The 24,981-nt window shown below is 33.6% G+C and overlaps 2 protein-coding genes across 5 annotated transcripts in view; one reads left to right on the top strand and one right to left on the bottom strand.

Annotated features, from left to right (window-relative positions):
• LOC106789567 overlaps positions 1–2,521 on the bottom strand; it is a 3,568-nt gene extending 1,047 nt beyond the window's left edge. Inside the window, exon 1 of the mRNA XM_014753899.1 lies at positions 212–2,521. Within this exon, the coding sequence (XP_014609385.1) occupies positions 222–1,562 (1,341 nt within the window). The 5' untranslated portion in view covers positions 1,563–2,521 and the 3' untranslated portion in view covers positions 212–221. The remainder of the gene's footprint in view (positions 1–211) is intronic.
• Positions 1–24,981, top strand: part of LOC106789568 (protein tipE-like) — a 52,664-nt gene that overhangs the window by 25,502 nt on the left and 2,181 nt on the right. Inside the window, exons 1-5 of one of the 4 annotated variants that reach the window (XM_014753900.1) lie at positions 12,075–12,479; positions 14,861–15,258; positions 17,478–17,774; positions 18,026–18,219; positions 21,439–21,761. The exons of 1 other annotated variant lie outside the window; for it this stretch is intronic. In XM_014753900.1, the coding sequence (XP_014609386.1) occupies positions 15,054–15,258; positions 17,478–17,774; positions 18,026–18,219; positions 21,439–21,761 (1,019 nt within the window). In that variant the 5' untranslated portion in view covers positions 12,075–12,479; positions 14,861–15,053. Of the gene's footprint in view, positions 1–12,074; positions 12,480–14,860; positions 15,259–17,477; positions 17,775–18,025; positions 18,220–21,438; positions 21,762–24,981 lie in introns of those variants that run through there. 2 more of the 4 variants (XM_014753901.1, XM_014753903.1) reach the window with 2 other exon arrangements.

Here is a 24,981-nt window from a genome sequence, read left to right as displayed (position 1 = left end):
CTATATATATATATAAAACAAAGAAAAATGATCTATCACTCATATATATCATTATTATCTATAATAAAAAATACCTATAGTCATTCTCTCTAGAATATATAATATATATATATATAAAATAAATAAATTGATATAAAAAGGAAGACACACACGGGGTAACATAATAATATACGTTTTGAGCGCGGCATAAAAAAAAAAAGAAACATCTTACGTGACGGATCTCAGAGCGCCATGACGGAATCTCCTCCGCCAGCATCCCCTACGTTGCCCGAGGCGCTTTTTTCTATCGATGCTAGTGCACCAGGTGTACCTTTGAATCTCATCCTCGCGTCGTCTCCTACTACCACTGTGCGCTGACAAAAGATCAGCGTGAGACAACTAACGAAGAACAATATGCTCGGTAGTATAAATGCAATCATGAATTCTTTGTAAGTAGTTTCGAGATCGAAACGGGAAACGACGATACCGGTGTTACCCTCGGCATAATAACACGGGAATCTAGCTCTAGCATTGTGATCGGAACCATCTTTCCCATATTCGTGAAGGAATTCCTTGCACTCGTCGCGAAGTGTATTAACGCATCCTTCAAGATTGATCAGCAACCTACTCTCATTGGCTATTATCAAATCCTGTTCGGGTGGTGCCACCATTCTTGATTCGTCCAATGGTTTAGTAGCAAATATATTCAAATATGATAGATAAGTAAAGTTGGTTAAATCTGTAAGCAGATCCTTTTCCAATACGGATCCGTTAATACAATCTACCGCTTCAACTCCTAACGTTGAATTAAATATACCGTAACACGAGGCCATCATGACGTCACCACGATCCTCGTGCCAAATTTCACGATTGGTTTCAACGTCTATTGCTCTTTCGCATTGGCTCAAATATACTTTGTCGCCGCTCAACAATATCATATTTTTATTTCTAGTTGGTATATCGACGCAACGTCTGTCGCAATTATACGGTGTTCTGATGCGTTCGCATGTACCACGATTACAATTGAATAGGCCGTCTATATCGATGCAAGTTATTTTGCCACGTCTACCGGAACACTTCATTGGTGGATCGGTATCGTGAAACATACACTCGAACGCGTCCGTTATATTTATGCACGTACCCGCCGAACAATTAAACGTACCGGTTAAATTACGACACTCGTCTATTATGCACTTTGATTTTTTCGCGTTTTCCTGATCTATACCGTAACAAGTTTTGTTCGTGGTGTTCGTACAATTGGCTAATAGTATTGTCGAACCGTTACGACGTAAATTAACGTGGATTTGGACGCAAGGACCTGACGTTTTAGACAGACACCACTCGCCGCAACTTCCCCACTCGCAATTGTCTGCGTTCACGGCGCGAATTGTAGTACACATTGCTGGTACCTCGCTGATACCCGATTTAAATGCACGAGTACTTGGCATGTAAATGGCAACTGTTAAATAAACCAACGCTACCGAGGACAATACTGCAGTCATCTGACATATGCAGATGGTACCGCAGATCCTACCGTCTTGCGGTGGTATCACTAAGTTCTCAACCGGCACTTGCTTCGGCATCGTGCCGGCTTTATTTTCTCAACTTCTTCGATGATTATTCGAATGATCCTTAGATCCGATCTAAAAGTCGGAGAGTTTACATGCTATATATCTAACGATTAAACTCTCATCCGTTTTATTATTCGCAACTGTCATCAATCTTTACATTCTAGTAACTTTCAAATAACAATTGAATTAATTTAACGCGCGCGCGGACACCCAATGACGTTTATTCTTATCCTTCTTTATATTCTTCTTAACCGAAAAAAAAAAAAACAACTTTGTCAGAAGTCTTGATTATCCTCTTCTCCTTTTCCCATTAAAAATTTCTCAAACTATAGTATTCGTAAATCATTCGAATAAATTCGATTGAAATTCATCTGATGATGGTGGTGGTGATGGTGTTGATGATAACTTTGTAACTTAAACGTCTATCTTGAATCATTTCTCGTTACTTTTTGCCCGACACAATAATCTCCGTGTTCGTGATAGTCGGTAACCTTCTTCCACCCTTTTTAAGGAAGAGTCCAACCAGCGCGCGCGCGTTTCTTCTATCAGAGCTTTCCGATGAGAACCTGGTGCTGGTTTTGCGCGGCGTTTGCGTCGTGTGCAACGTGACGTGCGCGCTCGAAAACGAAATAATCGATCGTAGTAAGGTGTTTAAGGGTCGCTAGTAGCGCATGCGATTTGTCGACCTGCATCGCAAACGCCTCTCTCTGGTTACCGCAGTTGACGTCATTCCTCTCTCTCTCTCTTTCTTTCTTTTTTTCTGTTTCATTTTTTCTTTTTTAAACGATATGCAACTCTCGTCCTGCATCGACGAGGCCAAGACATTTTATAAATAGGAGGTACCGTTCAGAGATGGCGCCAATCTTAAAATCCCCCCAACCCCACCCCCCACCTCAACGAAAAATGTATCCTTTGTGACAATTTCCGATACATTATTTTTTAATCTTGTGATCGAACATCATCTTTTCTGACGGATTATTAAATTATCTTTATTATTATTATGATTTATCATTGGAATTTCTGATATTCTTTCCTTTTTTCGGTATAAATCTTTCATCGGGGTTGTCTTTTCTTTTTCTTTTTTATTTTTGCGATAGAAAACTTTGCTCGAGACTTTTTTCTTACATTATGTGTTTTTCTTCTTTTTTTTTTTTTTATATATTTCTCTATTCGAAACCTGTTTCCTTTTGCATGTTTAACGAAACTCTTGGGTAGTAAAGTTGTGACACAGTTTCCTTAGCGATATCGGTCTCAACCGTGGCTGACATAATATGACACCGGCACGATACAGAAAGAAAGAGAGAGAGAAAGAGAGAAGGAAGGAAAAGGGTACGAAAAAAAGAAAAAAAGGGAAAAGGAGAAAGAAGGGAAAAAAAATAAAAAGGCTCGACGCGTTAACACGTAATCTAGTTTATCGAACGGCAGGCTTAGACAGTGTGGCGCCTTTGCTTTATTTAACTCTCTCTCTCTTTCTCTCTCTTATTCTCTTTTATTTTACGTTGTGTACAGCTTGTCATCGATAGCGTTTACAATTATAGTATACTATTATCATGGTATTTTGCTTTAGTTTACATTTTTTAGTATTTTTGTGTGTATGTGTCTTGACTACTTATTTATTAAAATTGAAATTTTTCTATGAACGTCTCATTTCTCTCTCTTTTAATCCAAATTTTTGCAATAAGAAATAATAGAAAAATAGAAAGATCGATCCTCGTCGGAAACATTTAATCTATCCTATTATTATTATTTTTTAAATTGATATAAAACATTTTTCCAAATGGTTTTGAAGTACCAGTCGTAAATATACACACACAACCGGCATATTATACTTATTCCGCAACGGTCTTTGCGCTGAATAATTTAGAGTCAGGTGATCGATTCGCAGGTGAGAGAGAGAGAGAGAGAGAGAGAGAGAGAAAGAAAGAAAGGTGAGGTTGCACGTACCTACGCGAGTATTCCTATTCCGAGCGACCTCGTTTGGAATTCGTTGAAAATGCATGACCGAAAGAAAGAGATCAAGAAAAAGAAGAAAGATAGAAAGAGAAAGAAAGAGAGAGACAGAGAGAATATTTTTTTTTACATCCACACAAATGACTTAAACTTATAAGAGTAAAAACTTATTTCCATACTAAAAGTATTTTTTATTCAAATATGTTATACCCAAAATTATTGTAAATCCTATAACTCTTCATTTATTTTATAATAAATTTCAAATTGAATGAAACGAGAGAGTGAGAGAGAGATAGAAATATAAAAAAAATAGTATTAGCATAAAAATTATTTATTCCTAAAAGTATACTCGTAGAAATCTTATAATATTTATATATATTCTTGTGTTTGATTATTTTAATATATATATATATATATATAACTGGGATTTCTCTTTCTCTCATGGATGACTATATTTCAAGTTGTACTACTAGGTCTGAATATCGTTAGGCGGCATCTACTGTTTCCCATTCGAAGTTAAATACCAATGGGTATTCAACGAACGATCGTATGTATGTATAACCGTACAAACATACGTCGTCGTCGTTGTCGTCGTCTTTACTTAGGTCATTTATCGAGCTAACTATATCTGGTAATTAACTTGTTAATACCGAGACGTTTATGTAACGAAAGCCAACTAAACGCGAGGTAAATAAAATAAGCTTATCTTGATCGACGATCTTCACCAAAAGCCACCGGGGTTACGAATAAAAGATTTTCAATCAACTTATTCCACTTTTTTTCTCGACGTCACCGTCCTCGGAATAATTTCTCCTTCCCTATCCAAGAATCGAATAATAAAAAAAGAAAGAATAGAAAATAAAATAAAAAATAACACGCGAATGGAAATTCAGATTCCGTGACGTTTCGTGCTCCACGTGCGTTCGTTAAAAATAGACTCGAAGAAGTTGTTACCGATCGATCGAACAACGATCCACCACTGTCGTATGTTTTTTTCCTTTTTTTTATTTAACTTTTTCATTCTCGAAAGGATTATGAGTGTCAATTCGGATCTTATTCTGGTATACTTTAATTCAACTGGACTCCATCAGTGAATGAAATAGGATAAACAAAAATCCGAGCGAGTTAGCAATTAGGAAAATTGTAATATACTTTCGTAAAAATTATACGACGACAAACAGAATTAATTGTTTTTTTTTTAATATAAACATATCATGTAATTAATATCATTAATATTATAAATTGTCAAATTTATAATTGAAAGTATAATAGAAAATATTATCCTTAAATATATGCACTCGGTAAACAATATATATTTCCCCGTAATTATATTTAATAATAATAATTTAAAATTAACACCACACGCGTCAAAGAAAAATGATCATCGCACGTTGTTTTAAAACACTGATTTATAAAAAAACACTGTCCCTGTCGTTAGAAAATGAACATTTTTCGTCGTCGAGGTAAATCCCTGTGATGTCCCGCGAACCAAACCGATCTTTCTAATATTTTCTCGAAGAAAATGAAACGTTTGGAGATGAGAGAAAGTATAAAAGAAATGGATAAACGTTTGACCTGACAATTATTTAAAATGATTACAATGTTACTCACTTTAAATGATGATTCCTTATTTTTTCTTTTGGAAACCGACGATGTGTAAGACCCTTTTCGGAAAAATTCACTTTCCGCAGTCACGATGCTCTGCCTGGGGGAAACAAATATGGCGGTGAGTGCACTGGAGCTTCAGTTGCTCCACCTCGTTGTTGCCGTATCGTATTAAAAAATCAATACAATCCGGTTGGGTTCCAATCATTGATATGACGACTACGACAACTATGACGACGAGGAAAACGAGTAGGAGTTATATTTGACAATGATACTTATTCCAAATCTTTATTTTATTCAATTATTTTATAAAACAATAACGAAATAAAAGCTTCCCGTATTGTATATCCCAAGAATTTGCATTGGCGCTGATAACTTTTTTACGAAATCTTATTGATACTTGAAAACAACAAAATAAAAAAGGAAAGAAAATTCGTTTCACGCGTTAATTATTCTTCTTCTCTTGTTAATTTTGTAACGGGGAAGAAAAAATGTAGAGATGATATAAAAATAGATGTAAAACAATAATCGGAAAAATCATATTAGTTTGATTGTGAAGTGAAAAAGAGGAATATATAGGTTATACCATTATCTCTTGTTGTTAATGTCTCGGGATTCTTTTCTATCGTCTGCGAATTCGCGTTAGCCCTGCGGCATAACTCCGTTACTTTCTTTCTTTCTTTCTTTCTATACTTTTTAAAAAGGAAAAGTACCTTTACTCTCGGGATAGAGAATAAGAGTCGGAGTACCACACAGCTTAAAATCGACCGCTTGATCGAGCATTGTCTTCTTTATTATCGTTTCTCTGCCACTTCAGTCAACTTTTCTTTTCTTTTCTTTTATTTTTTCGTTGGATAATTAATTACTCTCCTTTTAACCCCTTTTTTCATTTTTCCTTTACAACAAGTGGGATTGTACGTGGAAAACAAAAATTGTATAAATTACATTTGTAAGATATTTTCATTTTTAAATAATATTTCATTCAATCTTTCTGTGATCTCATTAAGATTAATAAGAACGAGAACGAGAATAGTTTGATATTTAATAGAATAATGAGATATATAAAGAAAAAGAATTGAAGAGAAACAGAGTGATAGCTGATTAAAGTTTTAGGTTTGCCCGAGGAAATGGTACGTCGTTCACAGCCGGATTGTGAACATGCATATTCCCTTACCATAAATAGATAACAATTTCCAATATTGTCAATAAGTTGACCCATTCGTTGCAACATTTTCCTACCTTCCACCTTTTAACGTTCTCAATCTGTTGTTACAAAAATTCATCGAATGAATACGATCCACCCTTTATTTCTTTATCCCCTTTATCCTTCGAAGGATAAATAACGTTATTATTTTCTACCTTATTTCTAAGATTATTCCTGTATACACCTTTAATCGATCATCTGACAAAAATACATTCGTTCTAAGTTGGCACACTTTACGATTTTACTTTACGAATATCAATTATTTCATCGTACTAATTTTATCTAACAATTCGTAGGCCGACGAGGGGGTTCGGGGGTTCGGGGGTTGGAAGGAAAGGGGAGTACGGGGATAAGTTTGGAATTAATTAGTTCGCTATTTCGCCTTGGAGTCATTTCGAATCTATACGAGGAATGCATTCAGAGATAATCCTGGCTTCCTCGAGGGATCACGAGTTTGCGAAAGTCGTGGTGAAGGAAGGGAAGGAAGGGAGGGAGGGGCTTTGGGGTGTAGGAGGCTTCGATTGAACGCGTTGTTTCGAAGTTAAAACGAGTATGATATATATGTGTGTGTATGTGTAGTATATAACAGACACATTGAAACTCCTTTTTGTTTTTGAGTGGGGTAGCAAACGATATTAACGTGATGAAAATATTGAAACATTTTCTAATCGTTCGTATTTTTACGCGATATATATTTAGAAATTAATCGAGAAAAAAGACAATATTTTCATTTTGGGCCTATTAAATAATTCAATTTATATATATTGTATATTGAAAACAATAGTATTGTACAAAATAATTAGAGTGTTAATATTTTAGTCTTGTCATTTGCACCCGCGCGTGTGGGGTATACGTATGTTAAAAAGAAATATATAAAGAGAAGAAAAAAAAAAGAAGCTAAAGGATCATCGATAAATTGGAAAGGAGAAGGTTGAGAAGCTTGAAAATAAAGTAAAGCATTTGGCCCATATTTCGGTTCATTGGCTCCGTGCCAATTTTACTCTGGCGTCGGGCACGTGAGGGGACAAACCCTTTCCAAAAGTAAAACCGAGTGAATCTCTAAGGTCAAACCTATCCTCCTCCCCTCCCATGGCATTGTGATTACTTTCATTCGGTACTCTAGAGACGTAACGCGATCCCACAATACTTTTCTCTCATTGATTTTGTTTAACTTCGTCTAGTTTGTCTCAAAGGATTCCTCTAAAGTAGGGTTGACAGAAGTGGGAGGGTGGGTGGTACTCAAGACTCGTGTCAAATGATTTTTTTTTTAAACTGTTTGCGTAGGAAAAGAAGAAGATGAAATTGTATATAAAAATTAATAATAAAAAAAGAAAGAAAGAAGTTATGATCATAAATTTGTTTTTTAGAATTGGATTAATTTGTAGAAGTGAATTGTTATGATATTAATTAGATCAAAAATTAATTTTAATTTTGTTTGATATATGTTAAAATATATTTGGATAGAATATAATATAAGAATTGTTGTTGCATTTTTGTAAAAAAGAAAAGTTGTATCGGAAAAGCTCTCCAAACCCCGAAAGGGGACGAAGTATAAATGAATAAATAAAAAATATACAATTTGTCAATCTTAAATATTATTACGAGAAAATTCTTATTTGAAATTATTTAATCGATAACGATTCCGATATTTCATTATCGAAACTTGTTAAACGAAGAAAAAAAGAGATTGATTTTCTTTTTTTTTTTTTTTAACAGAAATGTATTGGCTTTATCGGTTTGCTAATCTTCTCTCTCGACTTGTTTACGATCCCATTATCCATATATATTTCTTCTCCTTAGCTAAGAGCACTTCTCGATGATGATGCAGTTCGTGGAATAAATTTTCGATAAAGAAATATCTCTACTATCGTAGTAATAGTAGTAGTAGTAGTAGTAGTAAGAACTAGCGTATGGTCAGACAAGTAAAGAAGAAGAAACTTCGTAATCATTTTGTTCAATGTAAAACACAATATCTTTTTTGAAAATTGTTATGAATACTTATTGAACATTATACTTTCATTCTGTTGAAAATATACATACATATATATATACACATATATATGAGAAGAGTATCGATTAATATTGCACGCATATGTGCATAAAATGTATTCGTTACTTTCGATAATATCGTCATAATATTTTCCAATGCTAAAGTAACGAAAGACCGATCGATACTTTCTCATTTTTCTCGCGAAAAATATAAGAATATATATATGTATATGCATAAAAAAAAAAAGTCATTCTTTTTACCGATCTGCATCGAGGTTATAAAAATTTATTGAAGCATGGAAACTTTACGACTAAGATACACCAATATTGTAGACATTTCTTTTTCGTCGGCTCATTGCCGTGAGAAAGGATTGAAAAGGAAGAGGAAGAGGAGGTGGAGGAGGAGGGATGGGGTGCCTAAGGGGTAATACGGTGCTCCATAATAATGACCTCTTCTCGTTTTTTCCCCATTCCACAATTCTCACTGAAACAATCGTCCCGCGTAAGACGGTATTTTGTTAACAATCTCGTAAAAAATAATAAAACCACGATGATTATCTGGTTTTATTTATCTGGTTTTTTTTATTTCGATTTTAAATTGTTACAATTCTGTGCAACACAATCAATGTCTCGTAAATAATTATTAAAAAGATAACACAATATTTTCTTATTATTATTTGTATAGGAATTTTTATATAATATTAATATATTTATGAACGATATATAAAAAATGTCTTGAATGCATAAAAGTTTGACAATGAATAAAAAGGGAAAGCTGTTATATTTTTCTCTATAAAGAATTTCGATGTATTTGTAGTTCGAGTATCGGGCTGTTCACACGTCGGCTTTATCGATGATCGACCGTGTACACGTTTTCAAATGTCCAACGTTAAACCCCCCATCGACGTTTGAAAGCTCGTAAATATATCGATCAATTGGAAAACTAAATGTTACCCTTTGACCAAATTTTTACATCTTCTTCTTTCTTTCGTTTCATAATTTTCTTTCTTTCTTCCTAACAACGATTAAACGTTCTACGTGGAAAAAAAGTTTATGGGGGTGGTGAAGGATGGTCGTGGAATTAGAAAGAAGAAGAAAAAAAACATAGGAAAAATTTTAAACAAGGAACACGTTTGTTAAAAACAACAAGAACTCCTCAAGTGTATCAGATTTTGAATTAATTCGAATATTAAAGTATAGTAAAGTTAATAAAAAAAAAGAAATGTTAGGAATATTAACAGGAGTTAAGATGTTGTTCACGTTGTTACGTTGTACCAACTGTTTTACTTCTTCTATACATCTATTTTAATCGATCTTCCGTGTTGTACCCTATTGTTTGACTCGTTAGAAAAAAAAAAAAGGGGAAGGAGGCTTTATACCGACTAGCCACTTCATATTCGAGTGTTAACGAAAGCAAGAGAACACTTTAGTAGTCGTACAAGACCCGCCCGACGTTGAAAGCACTGTATCTTTCGATCGGTTGACAAAAAGCTCAACGAAAGCTCGCGAGAAAACACGTGTCAAGTTACTCTCGTCTTATATATTTTAAACACAACTACTTGCTACTTATTTCGCGATTAAATAAATATCTTTAATATTTAACAATACACGTATTATTATTATTATTATTATTTGAAACAATTAATTTCTTTTCAAATAGAAATGTTATTTTTCTATTATCATATACCCCGTTAAAATATTTTACGAAATATTGAGAACACGTCATCGATTAATTATTATTATTATTATTATTATACCACGATTTATTTTTGAAGGAAATAAATTAGAAATAAGAGGAGGAGGAAAATAAAACACACACGTAAATAAATGGCAAAAACCAAACAGGTGAAAAACATTATTTCATTTTTTTCCAGAGCTTTGTAATCGAGTTTGATGATCGTGAAATGGGAACCTTATCTCCCTTTAACCCTTTCCCTTTCCAAACCACTACCCTCCTTTAAGTTTTCCTTCATATTTCGTTCTACTTTTAACTCATAGTCACTCACTCTCTCTCGTTTATCTCTAAGTATAATGGTAAAAAGCGTGTTTAACATCGTATCAGAAGACTTCTATTTCAATGTTGTCTTTTTTAATGGCATTTGCACTATCGGTAACATGTTTCCCACAACCAGTTGACTGAATCATTTTGATTGACAGGACGTTATACATGGAAACTGCATGAAACCCAGTTGAGAGAATATTCATTGAGACAGGAAAAGGACAGGCGCGATACAACAACCGGTAATTGCATTTTCGTATTCATCCGGAGAGATTAGAAATATTGTATGGGGGTGAAGGGTAAGGAAGGAAAAGAGAAAAAGCGATTGAATATTAAATAACATAAGAAAATGTTTTAAGTAATCTTCGAATAAATTATCTTTCACGTTTATTTAATAATCATTTTCATTGTCAATTATATATATTTTGAACGTGAAATGTATTTTATCATTATTTTATTATTTATTATATTATAAAATATACAAACTTGTGTTTCTCGTAAGAAATCCGTTCGATATTAGTTTCCTGAACAATTTCAAAAGGATTCAAGAACGTAGATCGTTTGCTAACGTCCCGAAGAAGTGAAGATAAGGGAAAAAATAGAGAAATCCAATGGGAAAATAGAAATGGGGAAAGAGAGAGAGAGAGAGAGAGAGAGAGAAAGGGAATGGTCCAATCGATTTAAACGAATAAAGAAAATCGTATCTCGAAGCGATCGATAAAACGTTCTCGCTCTCATAAATCAAATTGTCATTGAAATTCTTTGGCGAGTTTCCAAGAATGACCATTGGAGTTTATCACTTGGGATATTTCTGTAGATACATCTCGAATTCTACACGATAAATATATATATAAATACAACAAGAGAGATCCATTGTGATTGGAGAAAAATTCTTCGAGAAATATGATAGAAGAAAAAAATACAAGAACTTTAACGTATTCGTAATTCGTTCTTAGTTACCATAGAAATAACAAACAGGAAAAAAGAAAAAAGCAGAAAGAGAGAGGGTGAGTTTTCATGTAAATGCTTAAGATAATTCATTTTATAAATCGATATACACATTTGATAAACCAAAAAACACAAGGACCTGGGGAATGGTACGAAAAGTATGAAAAATAAGACACGGAAACAAAGAATAAAATAATAATAATAATAATAAAAAAAAAAGGGAAATATGTGAGAAAAGTAGAAGGGTAAGAGGAAGAAGCGTAAGGGGTGGGGTAAGAAAAAAAAAATAAGAAAAAAGGAGGGGTACATACTAGAAAGAGGAAAGTTACATCAACGCGAGGTGTTTTCAGAGAATAAGGGTGTTGGTGGTGGGATCTTTCTGGTGATGGTGATGGTGGTGGTGGTGGTGGAATCGGTCGATGCCACCAGATGCCGTCGTGGCGCCAGTGTCGGCAGAAAATAAGCTCGCCCAAAGTTACCCTAGACTGCAGTAGCCCGGCATCCGTCGGCGCCGCGGCCAGGGTTTCGGAAAAAGCACTAGGAAAAAGCGGCGGTGTGCTTTTAATAATACGTCCCCCATATCGTTCGTTCGTTCGTTCGTTCGTTTATTCGTTCAATTATTCGTTCGTTCGCAAGCTCCGTGAGCTTGCGTCGGTACGAGCATCAACGTTATCCGATCACAAATCTTCTTTTACCTGCTACACGATATTACTAATTTTTTTTTCAGCAAAAAAAATAAATATATATATATATATATAGATATATGTATATGTATATGTATATATATATATATAGATAGATAGATAGATAGATATAAAAATAGATAAAGAAAGGAAAAATATATTGAGTGAACTTAAGAAGAAATTAAAAGAAAAAGAAGAAAAAGAAAAAGAAGAAGAAGACAATAACGTTCAACATGACGATTGTCTATTAAGGAAAGGAATTACTATTGAAATTAATTAATCGGTTAATTAATCGATGCAGAAGAGATTAATGGATTAAATGCTCAAGGTGGAAAATTGTATCGCGTAGTGAAGAAAGGAGAAAACCGGGTGGACGAGAGGAAGAGGGTGGTTGGACGCGCGAGGGCAGCCCAGGAGGGTGAAAAAGGAATAGAGAAAGAGAAAGAGAGAGAAAAAGAGAGAGAGAGAAAGAGAAAGAACACAGGATGCGGGGGCACAGGAAGAGGGCGCCAAGCCCCGTAGATTTTTCTTCTTCTTCTTCTTCATAGGGGGTACACTCTACAATTTTCTTCAAGAAATAAAGAACAAATAAATAAAAAAATATATGAGATATAAAGAATGAAATGAAATGAAATGAAAAGCTGTCGAACTTTTATCTAAAATCGTACTTTCGATCTGGTTCAAGATTCCTTTCGTTTAGTTTAATTTAATTTAGTTTAATTTAATTTTCTAACATATCATTTCTTCGTCACGTTATTTCTTGTATAAATAAATATTTATTTTAGTTCGAATTTGTGAGGATACTTGATATATATATGTATCCTAATTCGGTAAGCTTTGAGAAATCGAAAGGAGATTATATTTTTAGAAACGAAATTGGAAGATTCAACCCCTTATTCTCATCCCCTTTCTCTCTCATTCTTTGATTCCCTCGTTTTATATCGAACGAAATAAGCATAAGCTAGTATTTCCTTTTCAAATTAATTTATTACATTTGAATCGATCTTTCTTTTTTTTTTAGAGAATATTTTTCTATTTCTTTCTCTCTCTCTCTCTCTTGATTGTATTAAAAAATGATTATATAATTTTTGGAATATATTTTAACGATCGTACCGAGAGCAACGACATTAAATTAATATTTTTTTTTTCTTTTACACTCCTGATATTCATTTCGTTTTGACATTAAATTAGAAACGTTTTGGTCATTACATATATATATATATATATATATACATACGTAACGATAGTAGTGAAAGCGTGTTCTCAGTGTGTTCCACTTTCGAGTCCGACGAACGCGTTGACACGCTCGATCGAGCGTAATTAATTAGTCGTGGTTTCGTAGTAAACCACCCCCCCAGCCAACCCTTTCAAATCGTTTCGGTACAAATTTCGTTTCGTAGATTACAAAAGCAATTGGTAAAAGTAACGATAATCGTGAAAATACTTGACCTCGAAAATGAAACGTTAAACGGCGGAGCTTTAAAAGTCAAACCAATCCACCAACCCTTAACCAAATCTCGATCGTTTACTTTAATCTGCGGTTCAGTAATTAATCAATTTTATTTACATTTTGGAGTTTCTTCTTTTTTTACTTTAAAACTATATATAAAAAGAAAAATTTAATATCAATGAAAGTTCCGTCTACACCGTGTATAATAATAATAATAATAATACGAGTTGTTTTCCTTTTGAACGTAGTTTTTAATGCTTGAAAATAAAAAAATATATACCTTGAATGAAGTTACTATACAATATACCGTACAAATAATTATTATTATTGCTTATTCTTTTCAAAAAGAGAGAGAGAGAGAGAGAGAACTGACTCAAGATTTCTGTTTTGCGTGTTGAGGGGTGGGAAAGGTGGATGAGAAAAGGGAAGGGATGAAAGAATTCGAGAAATATGGGGCAGTAGTAAAGTAGAGAACTTAAAGGCGATCTGTAATACTCGCGTGTAACAACGTCGTTCTATTTTTTATTATTATTATTATTATTATTATTATACTACACGTATTTCTTTTTATTATCTTCTTTTTTTATTTCAAACCTCACAAACCCCTCACCCTCCGGCTATAGTTTGTTTACCGAATATCGATATTCACTTATTTTATTTTATATACGTACTCTTGTGTATCAAAAGAAAAAAAGAAAAAAGGAAAGAACAAAAAGAAATAGTAGGAAGAGAAAGTTCAACGATTCAACCTGATGTTGTAGAAATATTCGAACACTTTGAAGAATACATACATACGTGTAAATGATAAACCACGATCGATTGGTAACTTTTTACCAAACGCATATATGCGCTCATAGCACCAATCGAAGCTTTAAAATGAACAAACAAAAAAAAGCAAAACAAAATAAAATCAAATGCTAAGAAATCATATTGAAAAATAAAGATCGAAAGTACGATTATGTTCTCGAGATAGCTCAAATTAATCTCACGTTGTCAGATTTTGATAGCTTTAAAATGGAAATATAAAAATGATATGAAAGAAAATAAGAATAATAAAACAACTAATGTGTGTACTTATGTACGCACGTAAGAAGTTATACTTCTTTTTAGCATACCAAACGAGCATAACCTCAAATATAACTTCAATTATCTCGCGTACCAATATAATACTCTAAATTAAAATAAAATGAAGATATTAAATACCATTGATAAACGTTTTAATTAATATGTACAATCTAATTTATTTATTTACGAATTACTTCATACCAATCGTTTTTCCCGCGCATCGTAAATATCGACAACTTCGTGGTGTTGATTTTTCGGTTGCATCTAACTTCACTTTCCAAAACGCGCTAAAAGAAGTATAACTTCAAAACAAAAAAATATACAAAACACGATCTTATATATATATATACATACATATATATATATATATATAATACATATATAAAATAATAATAATAATAATAATAATTAACGCAGATCTTCTGCTTCGCCTCTTCGACGTCTTGTGTTACGGCGGAGCTTAATAATAAAAGGACACGAAGAAAAGTGAAAGAATTAAAAGGAATATTATAATAATAATAATAATAATAATAATTAATCGTCGTCGTTATCGTCGTCGTCGTCGTCATCGTATCCGTAAAAAAACGAGCACTGCCGTTTGTTATCCGACATGGCGGACGAAAAGGAGAAGCAGACGTTCCTGCAGAAGTTACTGTTCTACACAACCGCGTTCTTCATCCTCCTCAGCACCTTCAGCCTCTTCGCCTTCCTCTTCTTGGTCCCCTTCGTCATCGACCCCGCCTTCACAACCATCTTCATGCAGTTTGACACTCGGCCTGCCGAGTGTGTCACCATCGACGTTGAATCCAGGAGAGGTGAAACATTCGATCTTCTTCTTCTTGTTCTTCTACTTCTTCTACTTCCTCATCAAAAAAAAACCCCCAACCCCTTTTTCTCTCTCTCTTTCTCTCTGTTTCATTCACTCAGTTTCTGATCTTTTTTATCTTTTCGTGTCAGAAACGTGTTGTTAGTTATCCCCTTGTCTCGTTTGTTCTTTCGTTAGTAAACTAGTTCGTTGTTGGTTGTTGTTGGTTATTGTTGTTGGTGTTTTCATGTTTCGTTGCATGTATTTCGATCAACTCATTTGTGTGAACAATTATTTCTTTGTTTTTCTTTTTTTTGAGAGAGAAGATAAAGAAAAGAATATTTAAATGTATATTTATATATATATATATCACTTTTTTTTGATAAATTATTCGTGAATTTTTATATAATCGTATTTTTTTATAATAAAAAGAATGATCCAATTGTGTAATTTAGAATCGACAAATCAAACGTACTTTTTTATATTACCTATATATAAAATGATATTTAACGAAAGATAATTTTTCTTTTTCATTCAAAAAAGTCGAATAGAAATATATAACTTTGTAAACGTTAATACTCATTTTCATTAGCAGTCGTAATCGTGTCATTTATATATTTCTTTTTTTTTTTCAAGAATTTTCACATACACACATACATTCGTTAGCTTGAATTAATAATTAACAAGTAAACACACGTGTGCATAAAAGATAGCTTCGAATATTCCACGATTAATATTATTCCTCGTATTAGTGCGTGTGCGTGTGTGAATGTATACATTTTAATATGTAGATATGTATAATACGTTTAGGTATAATATGTATGTATGTCTCGTGCAATTCTTTGAGATACTTCCGGAATGCATAAAAAGTTTTCCCCATCTTTCTATCCTTCTCTCTCTCACTCTTCTTTTTTTTTCCTTTATTCGTTGAATTTCCATTGAAATAAAAGTTGAACGAACTCACTCATACGAGCTTCAGCGTATTTTCTTCGTTATCATCGGGGGTCTCAGTATCATGCTGAGCTTGTTATAAAGGGATCAAAGAATTTTTATCACCCCTTTATTTAGAATCGTAGTAAACGTTCTATCACGTGTGAGAATGCAACAAAATATATAACAACAGTTCATTTAGTTTCTTTTTGTATTATTTCTTTTTTTCTATTAAACTTTCGAATGTTAATGGACGAGTATATGCGTCCAACGAAAAAAAAAATCCATTGTCGAGCGAGGACGCATATATGCGCTTATCAATTTTCTTCTTTTCTTTACTCCCTTATTATTTTTAATAGAAATAATAGTTTACATTTTCTATATTAAATATATTTTCTATAATATAATATAAAATATTAATTATAACCTGTGGAATAAAAGAGAGAGAGAAGGAAAGAGATTTTTTTTAAATGATAGAATTTAAGATTGACGCAACTGGTGTCTTTTTACTCGCGATATTCAACCTGGTCTCGAACGATCCGCACACTTATTCGTGCCCCACGGTACTTTTTCATTCTTTCGTCAACCCTCATTCTAACACACTTGACTACTACTACTCTTCTCTCGAACGTCATCATCGTGCATAGGAGAATTGGGGGTTAAAGGTGTTCTCCACGATCAAGTGTTCAACAATTTTCTTTCCTACTCGATGTCTAAACACACCCCCGCAATATTCGATAAACAATTAAACATCTCAATATCACGTTAAAACAAATCATTATAATCTAATCGTTTGTTATCTAATTGATAGAAATATGTTTCATTAGAAACAATATATTTCTTCTATAAAAAAATATTCCACATAGGATTTTGTTGAATCTTCATAGAATAATATAACCCAAATATTATTAATCTTTGGTGAAAAGAAATTAAATTCTAATGCACGTTTTCATTATTTCTAATTGGAAGTATGTATGTGTAATGTTGTGTGTGTCTGTGTGTGTGTCTCTCTCTTCGTTGTATTAACTCCACGAGGTCACACGATGCTTCTTCCAATCGTCATCATCGTGAATCGTAATTAATCTTAGAGTTTGAAAACATGAATTTTGATTTATTTTCTAATGAAGTATAAAAGTAAAAATTGATCGTTGTTAATCCATTGGTATAGTGTCGAATATTATTTTGTTGGTTGATTATTCGAGAAAAATAAATGAAATGAAATAAAATAAAATCGAAGTTACGAGTGGCCTCGTAAGTTAAGTTTTTATTCCATGAAAGAACGTTGATGGTTGAGTCCAGGTACGAGCAACTGCTCATGGACATCCTGTAGAGAGGGTTGCACCAAGGAGTTGTATGATTGCACGCAAATACGTGTTAACTACAAACTACCGATTAATACATCATCCGCCGAGGATGAGGCTGGACCAATTGAGGGAGGCAGGGCGGTAGGAGGTGTCGAGGATGACGAAGACAACAGGAGGTTAAAGAAACCCCGTTATGAGCGGGCCTTAAGGGATTATGATTATATCGAAGATTTCGACGATGATGAATTCACCGAGGAAGATGATACAGGACTGCCGAAACCCTTTCCTACAGGTACAAACCTGCACCCGGTGTCCTTCGTTTATCAAATTCATCTCATCTTTTTCTTCTCTCTCTCTTTCTCTCTGTTGAACAAACAATAATCATCTTTAAAAAAAAACACTTACGTGAGAACGAAGGACACCGTTTTTAGGACAACTATTTTTCCTGGAAGAACCCCACCCACCCACCCACCCCTTTACTTAACGTATCACTCAACAGCCAAGAAAGATCGTTGCTCGGCGATAATGAAACGAAGTTCGCAGGTCTCATGGGCAACGACTCCGAGTGGTACTTCACTGGAGCCAAGCTGTTCCCGAACGTAAAAGGCTGTGGATACCCTCCAGTGCTGAATTGCAGTATTTTCTACCAGCAGTATGCCATCATAGGGCATAACTTTAGCTGTTACTACTCCAAAGTGGATCCCGGAATAGTCATCAGCGAACTCGACATGTGGCAGGTCTCTCCACGCTTTCGCATTTTATCATTTTTAACATTTATCATTATAATTTTGATATAGAATTATTTTCCCCAGATTCTTCACCCACCCACCCAATTCTGTTCTACTACAACAAATATCCATATCGTTATTCTTTAATATTCTAATTTCTTTAACACCTTGTGTTTCATATTTTATTTTCTCTTCCTAACTCGTGCGTGTGATCCAGGTGAAAAAAAAGAAAGAATAAAAAGAATGAAATGAAAGGAGGTCGCTTTGTTTCGCGTGAAAACGATCGAACGCGACACACACGACCTCGACAAGCCTAACATGCTAGCTAAAACAAACCTAATATTATTTTATCTGCGTATACGATCCTTATCCTATTTGCCTCTCTGTTTCACCTCGAACTTTTAAACGACTCGATTATATATTCTTTTTTTCTTTCTTTCTTTCTTTTTTTCGAAAAAGAAGAAGAACAAAATCAACGCAGGAAAAGTATTCTTAATTTGACATATATAAAAATAATTCTGTGGCAGCGTTGGGATTATCGTTGACTCGTACTACTGCGATATCAGCAAAACAAGAATGAAAAGTAGGAAGAACTTTTAAAAAACTGACTGTCAATCGATTATGACAACAGAAAATTATATAAAAAGTAAAAATACTTCTTAGGTGAACAAGTTTCGTGATTTAAAAAAAGAAAATTAAAGGATTAGGGTAACGTAGGAAGAAGAAGGGAAAGAAAATTTCGTTTACTTTTCGAACTAACTTCGAATTGCATTAAAAATCACCCTCGTCTCGCATGCTAGGGTCTCTCTCAATTTTTTTTTTCTTTCTCTTTTTTCCTCAATTCACGCACACGCACATATACATATACATATAATGTGCATACCTACTCGTATGTATGTATACACGTATGCACATTAAGTTTACACGTGGTATAACTTTTGCAGAAGTTCACTTTTGCAGCAGCAAGGAACGACGGCCTTTGAGAATCGATATACTGCAGGTGCCTATTCAGTTAGGTTTCCTATTCATGCTGCAGTTATGCGACTAGAAGTGTCTCCACACTCGACAGTTTCTCAAACGCTTAACGGCCGTTCTTATTAACGTAGATTTACGTCCCCGCTAATTAGGACACGAAGAATCTTCCGTCGCGATCTTTTGGACTTTCCATCCCCCTTTCCACCCCACCCCACCCCCCCACACCAACCCTTACTCTACTCTTTCTTCTGTTAATAACCGGGCTCTGAATTCGTCTTAAAGTTCGTTCCTTCATCGTTGGAAATAACGTAGATGAGTTAAAGAAAGGGGAAAAAAAAAAAGGGCAAAGGAAAGTTCTTTACTAACCTTCTAATTACACTTCTTCCTTTATTCCCCCCCCCCTCCACTTCTCTCCTCTTCTCGTAATTTCTCAATCTTTCGCGATTTTACTTCTTCTTTTTTTGTTTGTTTGTTTGGTTTGGTTTGGTTTTGTCAACGTTTATACATATTATTCTTCTTCGTTAGTAATATTATCTCATTGGGAAATGAATGAAATTGATTTTTTTTTTTTTTTAACGAGATATCTCATTTTTATTATGAAGTTTTTTATTTCGTTCTTTTCTTTTTTTTTTCTTAAATAGAGCAAATCTACTACGTTCTACTACGTGACAAGTTTTTTTATGAAGGAAAGAAAAATTATTCTACGGTGTTGTACCATAAGGAAAAATATATATCTTTTCGAATTCGCGTGAAAGGGAGAAGAAGAAAAAATAAAGTTCTCGAGAGTGCTCCATGTAAAAATGAAATTTCAGACAAGAGTGAAAAAGAAATAGAAAAAGAAATAGAAATAGAAATAGAAAAGTAGACACGCGTGTATTAGTATAGAAACGTGTGTTCATCATTTTTCTTATGTATGTATGTATCTATGTAAAATAAAATACGCGTGTAAAATACAATCGGTGGTCGGACGCGAACGATTCGAGTCAGCTTTTGTAAAAGAAATCTTTTGAAAGAACCGAAAAAGCATTCGCGATGCAACGCAGAGTGCTTGCAAAGATCTCGCGAGAGAATGCATTTTTTTTTTCTCCCCCTCGTGTAGGCGTACTATAAACGTTTCACGTAAAAAGTCAGAGAAAAAAAGAGAGAGATAGAGAGAGAGAGATAGATACAAGGCATACAATGATTCTGTTTGATTTTTTCGTTGAAAACGTAGCTGTGACATTAGGTAATACACCCACCGAATACAATGCGTTTTCAAACGAAAATATAAATGACGGTGGCCGTGATGAAAAAACAAAAAAGAAAAGAAAAAGTATTTTTTCTTATTTCTCCAATTTTCATATAGTCAACTTCGTTGTATTTTGTTGTTCTTGTTGTTGTTGTTATTTTTCTTTTTAATTTTCAATTTATTCGACGAATTTTAAAGAATACCAACCAGGGGATAGAATAAAGAAAGCTTTTTTTTTCATTTTGTTCACCCCCATACCATCCCCTCAACCCCACTAAGAAAGAATCATGGATGAGTGATTTGTTTTCGCAGTAGTACGAGCACGAAATATCCCCGACATTTTTCTCTTTCCAAACGTTTGCAATTCGTAAATATGTTTTTATATTTATTTTATGACCACCCTACTCCCTCCCCCTTACTTTTTGTTCGATCCATTACATCTAGGAAAAGGAAAGGAAAGAAAGGAAAGAAAGAAGTAACTAAAAAAGAAAAGAAAAAACAACAGATCCTAGGATAGTAACAGTAGTACGAGCACGAAATAAAAAACAACCTCGTCTTGTATCTAACCATCCAAATGTTTCGTTTAGTTTAGTTTATTTTTAGTACAGTTTAGTTTAGTTTGTTTCTTCTCTTTCATACTTTTTACGTAGTTGCATTGTATTCGCAACAATTATACACACACACACACACACTAACTCATCTCTCGCAGAAGAATCATTTGCAAAGTGTCGTTAACAATAACGACGAAATTATTCTTTTCTTGAAAATACAATAGGATAATATACAAGACAATAAATCCTCCAACAATTCCACACACACATATATACCCAATTCACCTGTTCGTTCATACATTTATTCGTTCATTCAACTCATTGAATAAAAATTGTCTCTCCCCCAAAAGAAGTGTATTTTATTCATGTTGAAAAAAAAGAAACAAAGAAAAAAACTATAGAAAATAAATTATATAACATAATATAGTAAAGGTAATCCAAGCTGACAGTGGTTGCGCAAAATGCATTCTCCAGGTGTATATGAACCTGGTGTACGCGATGGCAATTCCGATACCATCTTTCATAATCTCGGTGATATACCTCACCATCGCCTACTTCAAGATCTACAACGAAGACGAGGTTAACCTCGTTGACGGGGAGGAAGGGGAGGAGGGTGTCGAAGGGACCGAGGGAGGCAATGGTACGCCCCTGCCACTCACGAGCGGTGCCCTTACACCTGGAAGCGAAGCTTTTAGGGAGGATCTGGCAAGCTTTGGTCATCAGCTCAAGGTTGCTATGGCTGATGACATCAGTAGGGAAAGCCTTGATGGCATACCTAACTCATTTTCGGTTCAGGGGTAAGCGCCAAATATTTCTCAATTGTATTACCTCGTCCTCAACCCCATCCCACCCCTCCGAATCATTAATTTTTCCATCATTATTCACCATGAATGATATTTTTGAAGTTATACTTCTTTTGGCGCGCGTTTTGGAAAGTGAAGTTAGATGCAACCAAAATAATCGACACCACGAAGTTGTCGATATTTACGATGCGCGGGAAAAACGATTGGTATGAAGTAATTCGTAAATAAATAAATTAGATTGTACATATTAATTAAAACGTTTATCAATGGTATTTAATATCTTCATTTTATTTTAATTTAGAGTATTATATTGGTACGCGAGATAATTGAAGTTATTTTGGAGGTTATGTTCGTTTTAATACGCTAAAAAGAAGTATAACTTCTTACGTGCGTACATAAGTACACACACCAGTTTTTTAATTATATTATTAAGTTGTCGTTTAAAATTCAGTGTGGACGACGTTTAAATGGGAAACAAATTATTGTACGAAGTGCATAAAATTTATTTAAAGGTATACAAAAAAGATAAGAGAGTAGGAAAGTAAACGTTTAGAGAATGATTGAATATATTGTTGTTAGAAGAATAATCAACTTAATATATTAATATATATATACTTGTTTTCATTGAATTTAAGTATTTAAGTAATTTTGTATCTTTCAAGCATTTAGAAAACTATTGAACATTATATTATATCTTATATACCCCAAGTTATTTTCTAAAAACATTGCGAAGACGTTAAGGTGATCCTATTATAAGAGTAAATCCAATTGCCGTTGGTCGTTTATGGTTAATAATATTTTCCTGTGTGGGGTACACGGGCGTGTTCCCCCTTTATCTGTATGTGTTGGGAGATTTTATTGTCCAGTCGAGTGATGGTAAATGTCGATCATGCGACACTTGGCTGGCTTTTAACGCAGTATCCTACTATTACTACTACTACTACTACTACTTATTCATAGTATGCAAGCAGCATTTATATTCTCACGTCATTTTCTAATATACTTTACGTTCGATGTTGGCTTCTGCTCGATTTATCTTAGAAACAAGATTGTTTTGTTAAGATAATTGTACTGACACGAATTGCAATTTAAGTAATCGCTTTAAAACTATCAACCACGTGTTAAGTACAAAAAAAAAATAAGAAAAGTGAACGATAGTAAATGGTCAAACATTTAAAAGTCTTCCAAACGTATATTATTATTATTATTATTATTTTAAGTGGTTTCACTTAAAGAAAAATCACTTGAACACTATAAATACATATATACACGGTTATACTCAAAAATAAAATGGGGACAAAAAAGAATAGGAAATATTTTGATAAAATTAAATGATGGTAGTGGTGGAGTTGAGGGATGGGAGAAGTATGGGGAATAGATAGATAGATATGTCATAGAAAAATCACATAATAGTTCAGTGTTTCCTTCCGAAAACCATCCATTCGATGCCCGACGAAGCAGAAACGCGTATTGTCCGCGGTTTCCTATGTATGTATGGGTATATAAATATCATAGTAACCGCGTAGTATTATCTCTCTCTCTCTCTCTCTCTTTCTCTCTATTTCTCTCGTATGCTCGTAGACCTCGTTTTCAGTATCATACTCACCGATATATCGAACGCGATTACACGGCCAATTTCACCGTCGACCTAAGCCCACCAACATGACTAGGATTTATCCGATGAACTAACATAAGTGTACGCAAACATAACAAGCTTGCATTTTAAACCCTTCTTCTCCCTTTTTTTTTTTGTCATTTTCAACAATACAAAATTTATTCAATTCTCTTTTCAATTAAATTTCTTTTTTAAACATTGATATGTTTGTTCGGTATTTATCAAATGAAAAAATTCCATTGAAATATTGTTAAAAGTATGTAAACTAAATGCATACTGAAAATATGAATATAAAAAGAAAAAGAAAAGAAATGGATTTTACATTTTTACGAGTTTGTAGTAGAAAAATTGTTCAACGACGAATCAATCTTCATCCAGACTAGCCACCACCAACCCCTTCGCCCTGTTCTGGTTCCGTTCCACCCCTTTTTCGTATAAATTTCGTGAATAAAACGTGCGTGTCACTACGAAGTGAAAAAGAATTTTTACGAGATGAAAAATTATAAATAGAGAAAGAAAAAAGGATAATAAAAGTGAGCGTGTATATTTTTGTAAAGATTTCGTAATGTTATTTTATCATTTGAAATTGTGTACACGTTCAATTACTGATTTATTTTATGATATTAGGTAGACGTAGTCTGTAAATTTCCAGATGTTTCTACCATCGGTGTTATACAGCCAACTTGGCAACCCTTAACTGTCATAATATTCACTATACTATTAACGATGGCGTCTTGCAGTCTTGTTTCGTGCCAAGAGCTTTCGCGTTTCCATGTTCGATAAATATATATATATATATATTTTACTATATACTATTTTACTATATATAGAATAAATATGAACGAATGTTTCTGAGTATGTAAAAAATTAATGTTACTTTTGCAATAGCCAAAATTAATATCTAAAATTATTAACTCAATTTATTATTATATTTCTTTGAATTTTCCTGATTGATTAATTTTATTTGTGTGTTTTATATTATATTATAATTTCGAGAGTATTTTTATTGTTGTTTCAAAGAAATCAGTCCTCTTTCTCTCCCTCCCCAAATTTGTACGAATTTGTGCAGTACAGGAACGGGGAGAGATGGAAAAAAGAGGAAAAAAATAAAAAAAGAACATAAAAGTTGGTCGTTGACTTCTCTCGTAACGTCAATTCCTTCTTATTTTTCAGTACACAGACGATGTTGACAATGGGTCTCGGGGTGAGAATTAATCGACGTAAACGACGTATACCTCTATCGTTTCAAACGACAATTCTCGTGTCCCATAGAAACTCAATGAATATGTGTATCTATTAAGTATTTGTGTGTATGTATGTGTATGTAAGTAGGTGTCTAGGTAAATACATAGTATATATACATACACATAGTATAGAAAAGTATAACGGCGACGTGCTGTCTATCGTGAAACCCTCGTACACACCCCTTTTCATCCTGATTTCAACTGTTTATACAAAAACACACATTGAATATATTTTTCAATATTTTTATTACAATTGAAGTTACTAAATAATTCAATTAATTATTGTATTTTTTTATTTTTTATTTATTATATAATTTTGTTTTCAATTTTAAATTCATTTTTTCGTGATAATTCG

Source organism: Polistes canadensis, unplaced genomic scaffold (genome assembly GCF_001313835.1).
Source record: "Polistes canadensis isolate GaletaPanama2010 unplaced genomic scaffold, ASM131383v1 scaffold_191, whole genome shotgun sequence".
NCBI classification, from domain to species: domain Eukaryota; kingdom Metazoa; phylum Arthropoda; class Insecta; order Hymenoptera; family Vespidae; genus Polistes; species Polistes canadensis.
The sequence above is the reverse complement of the archived record's forward strand: the minus strand, read 5'-3'. Positions and strand labels throughout refer to the sequence as shown.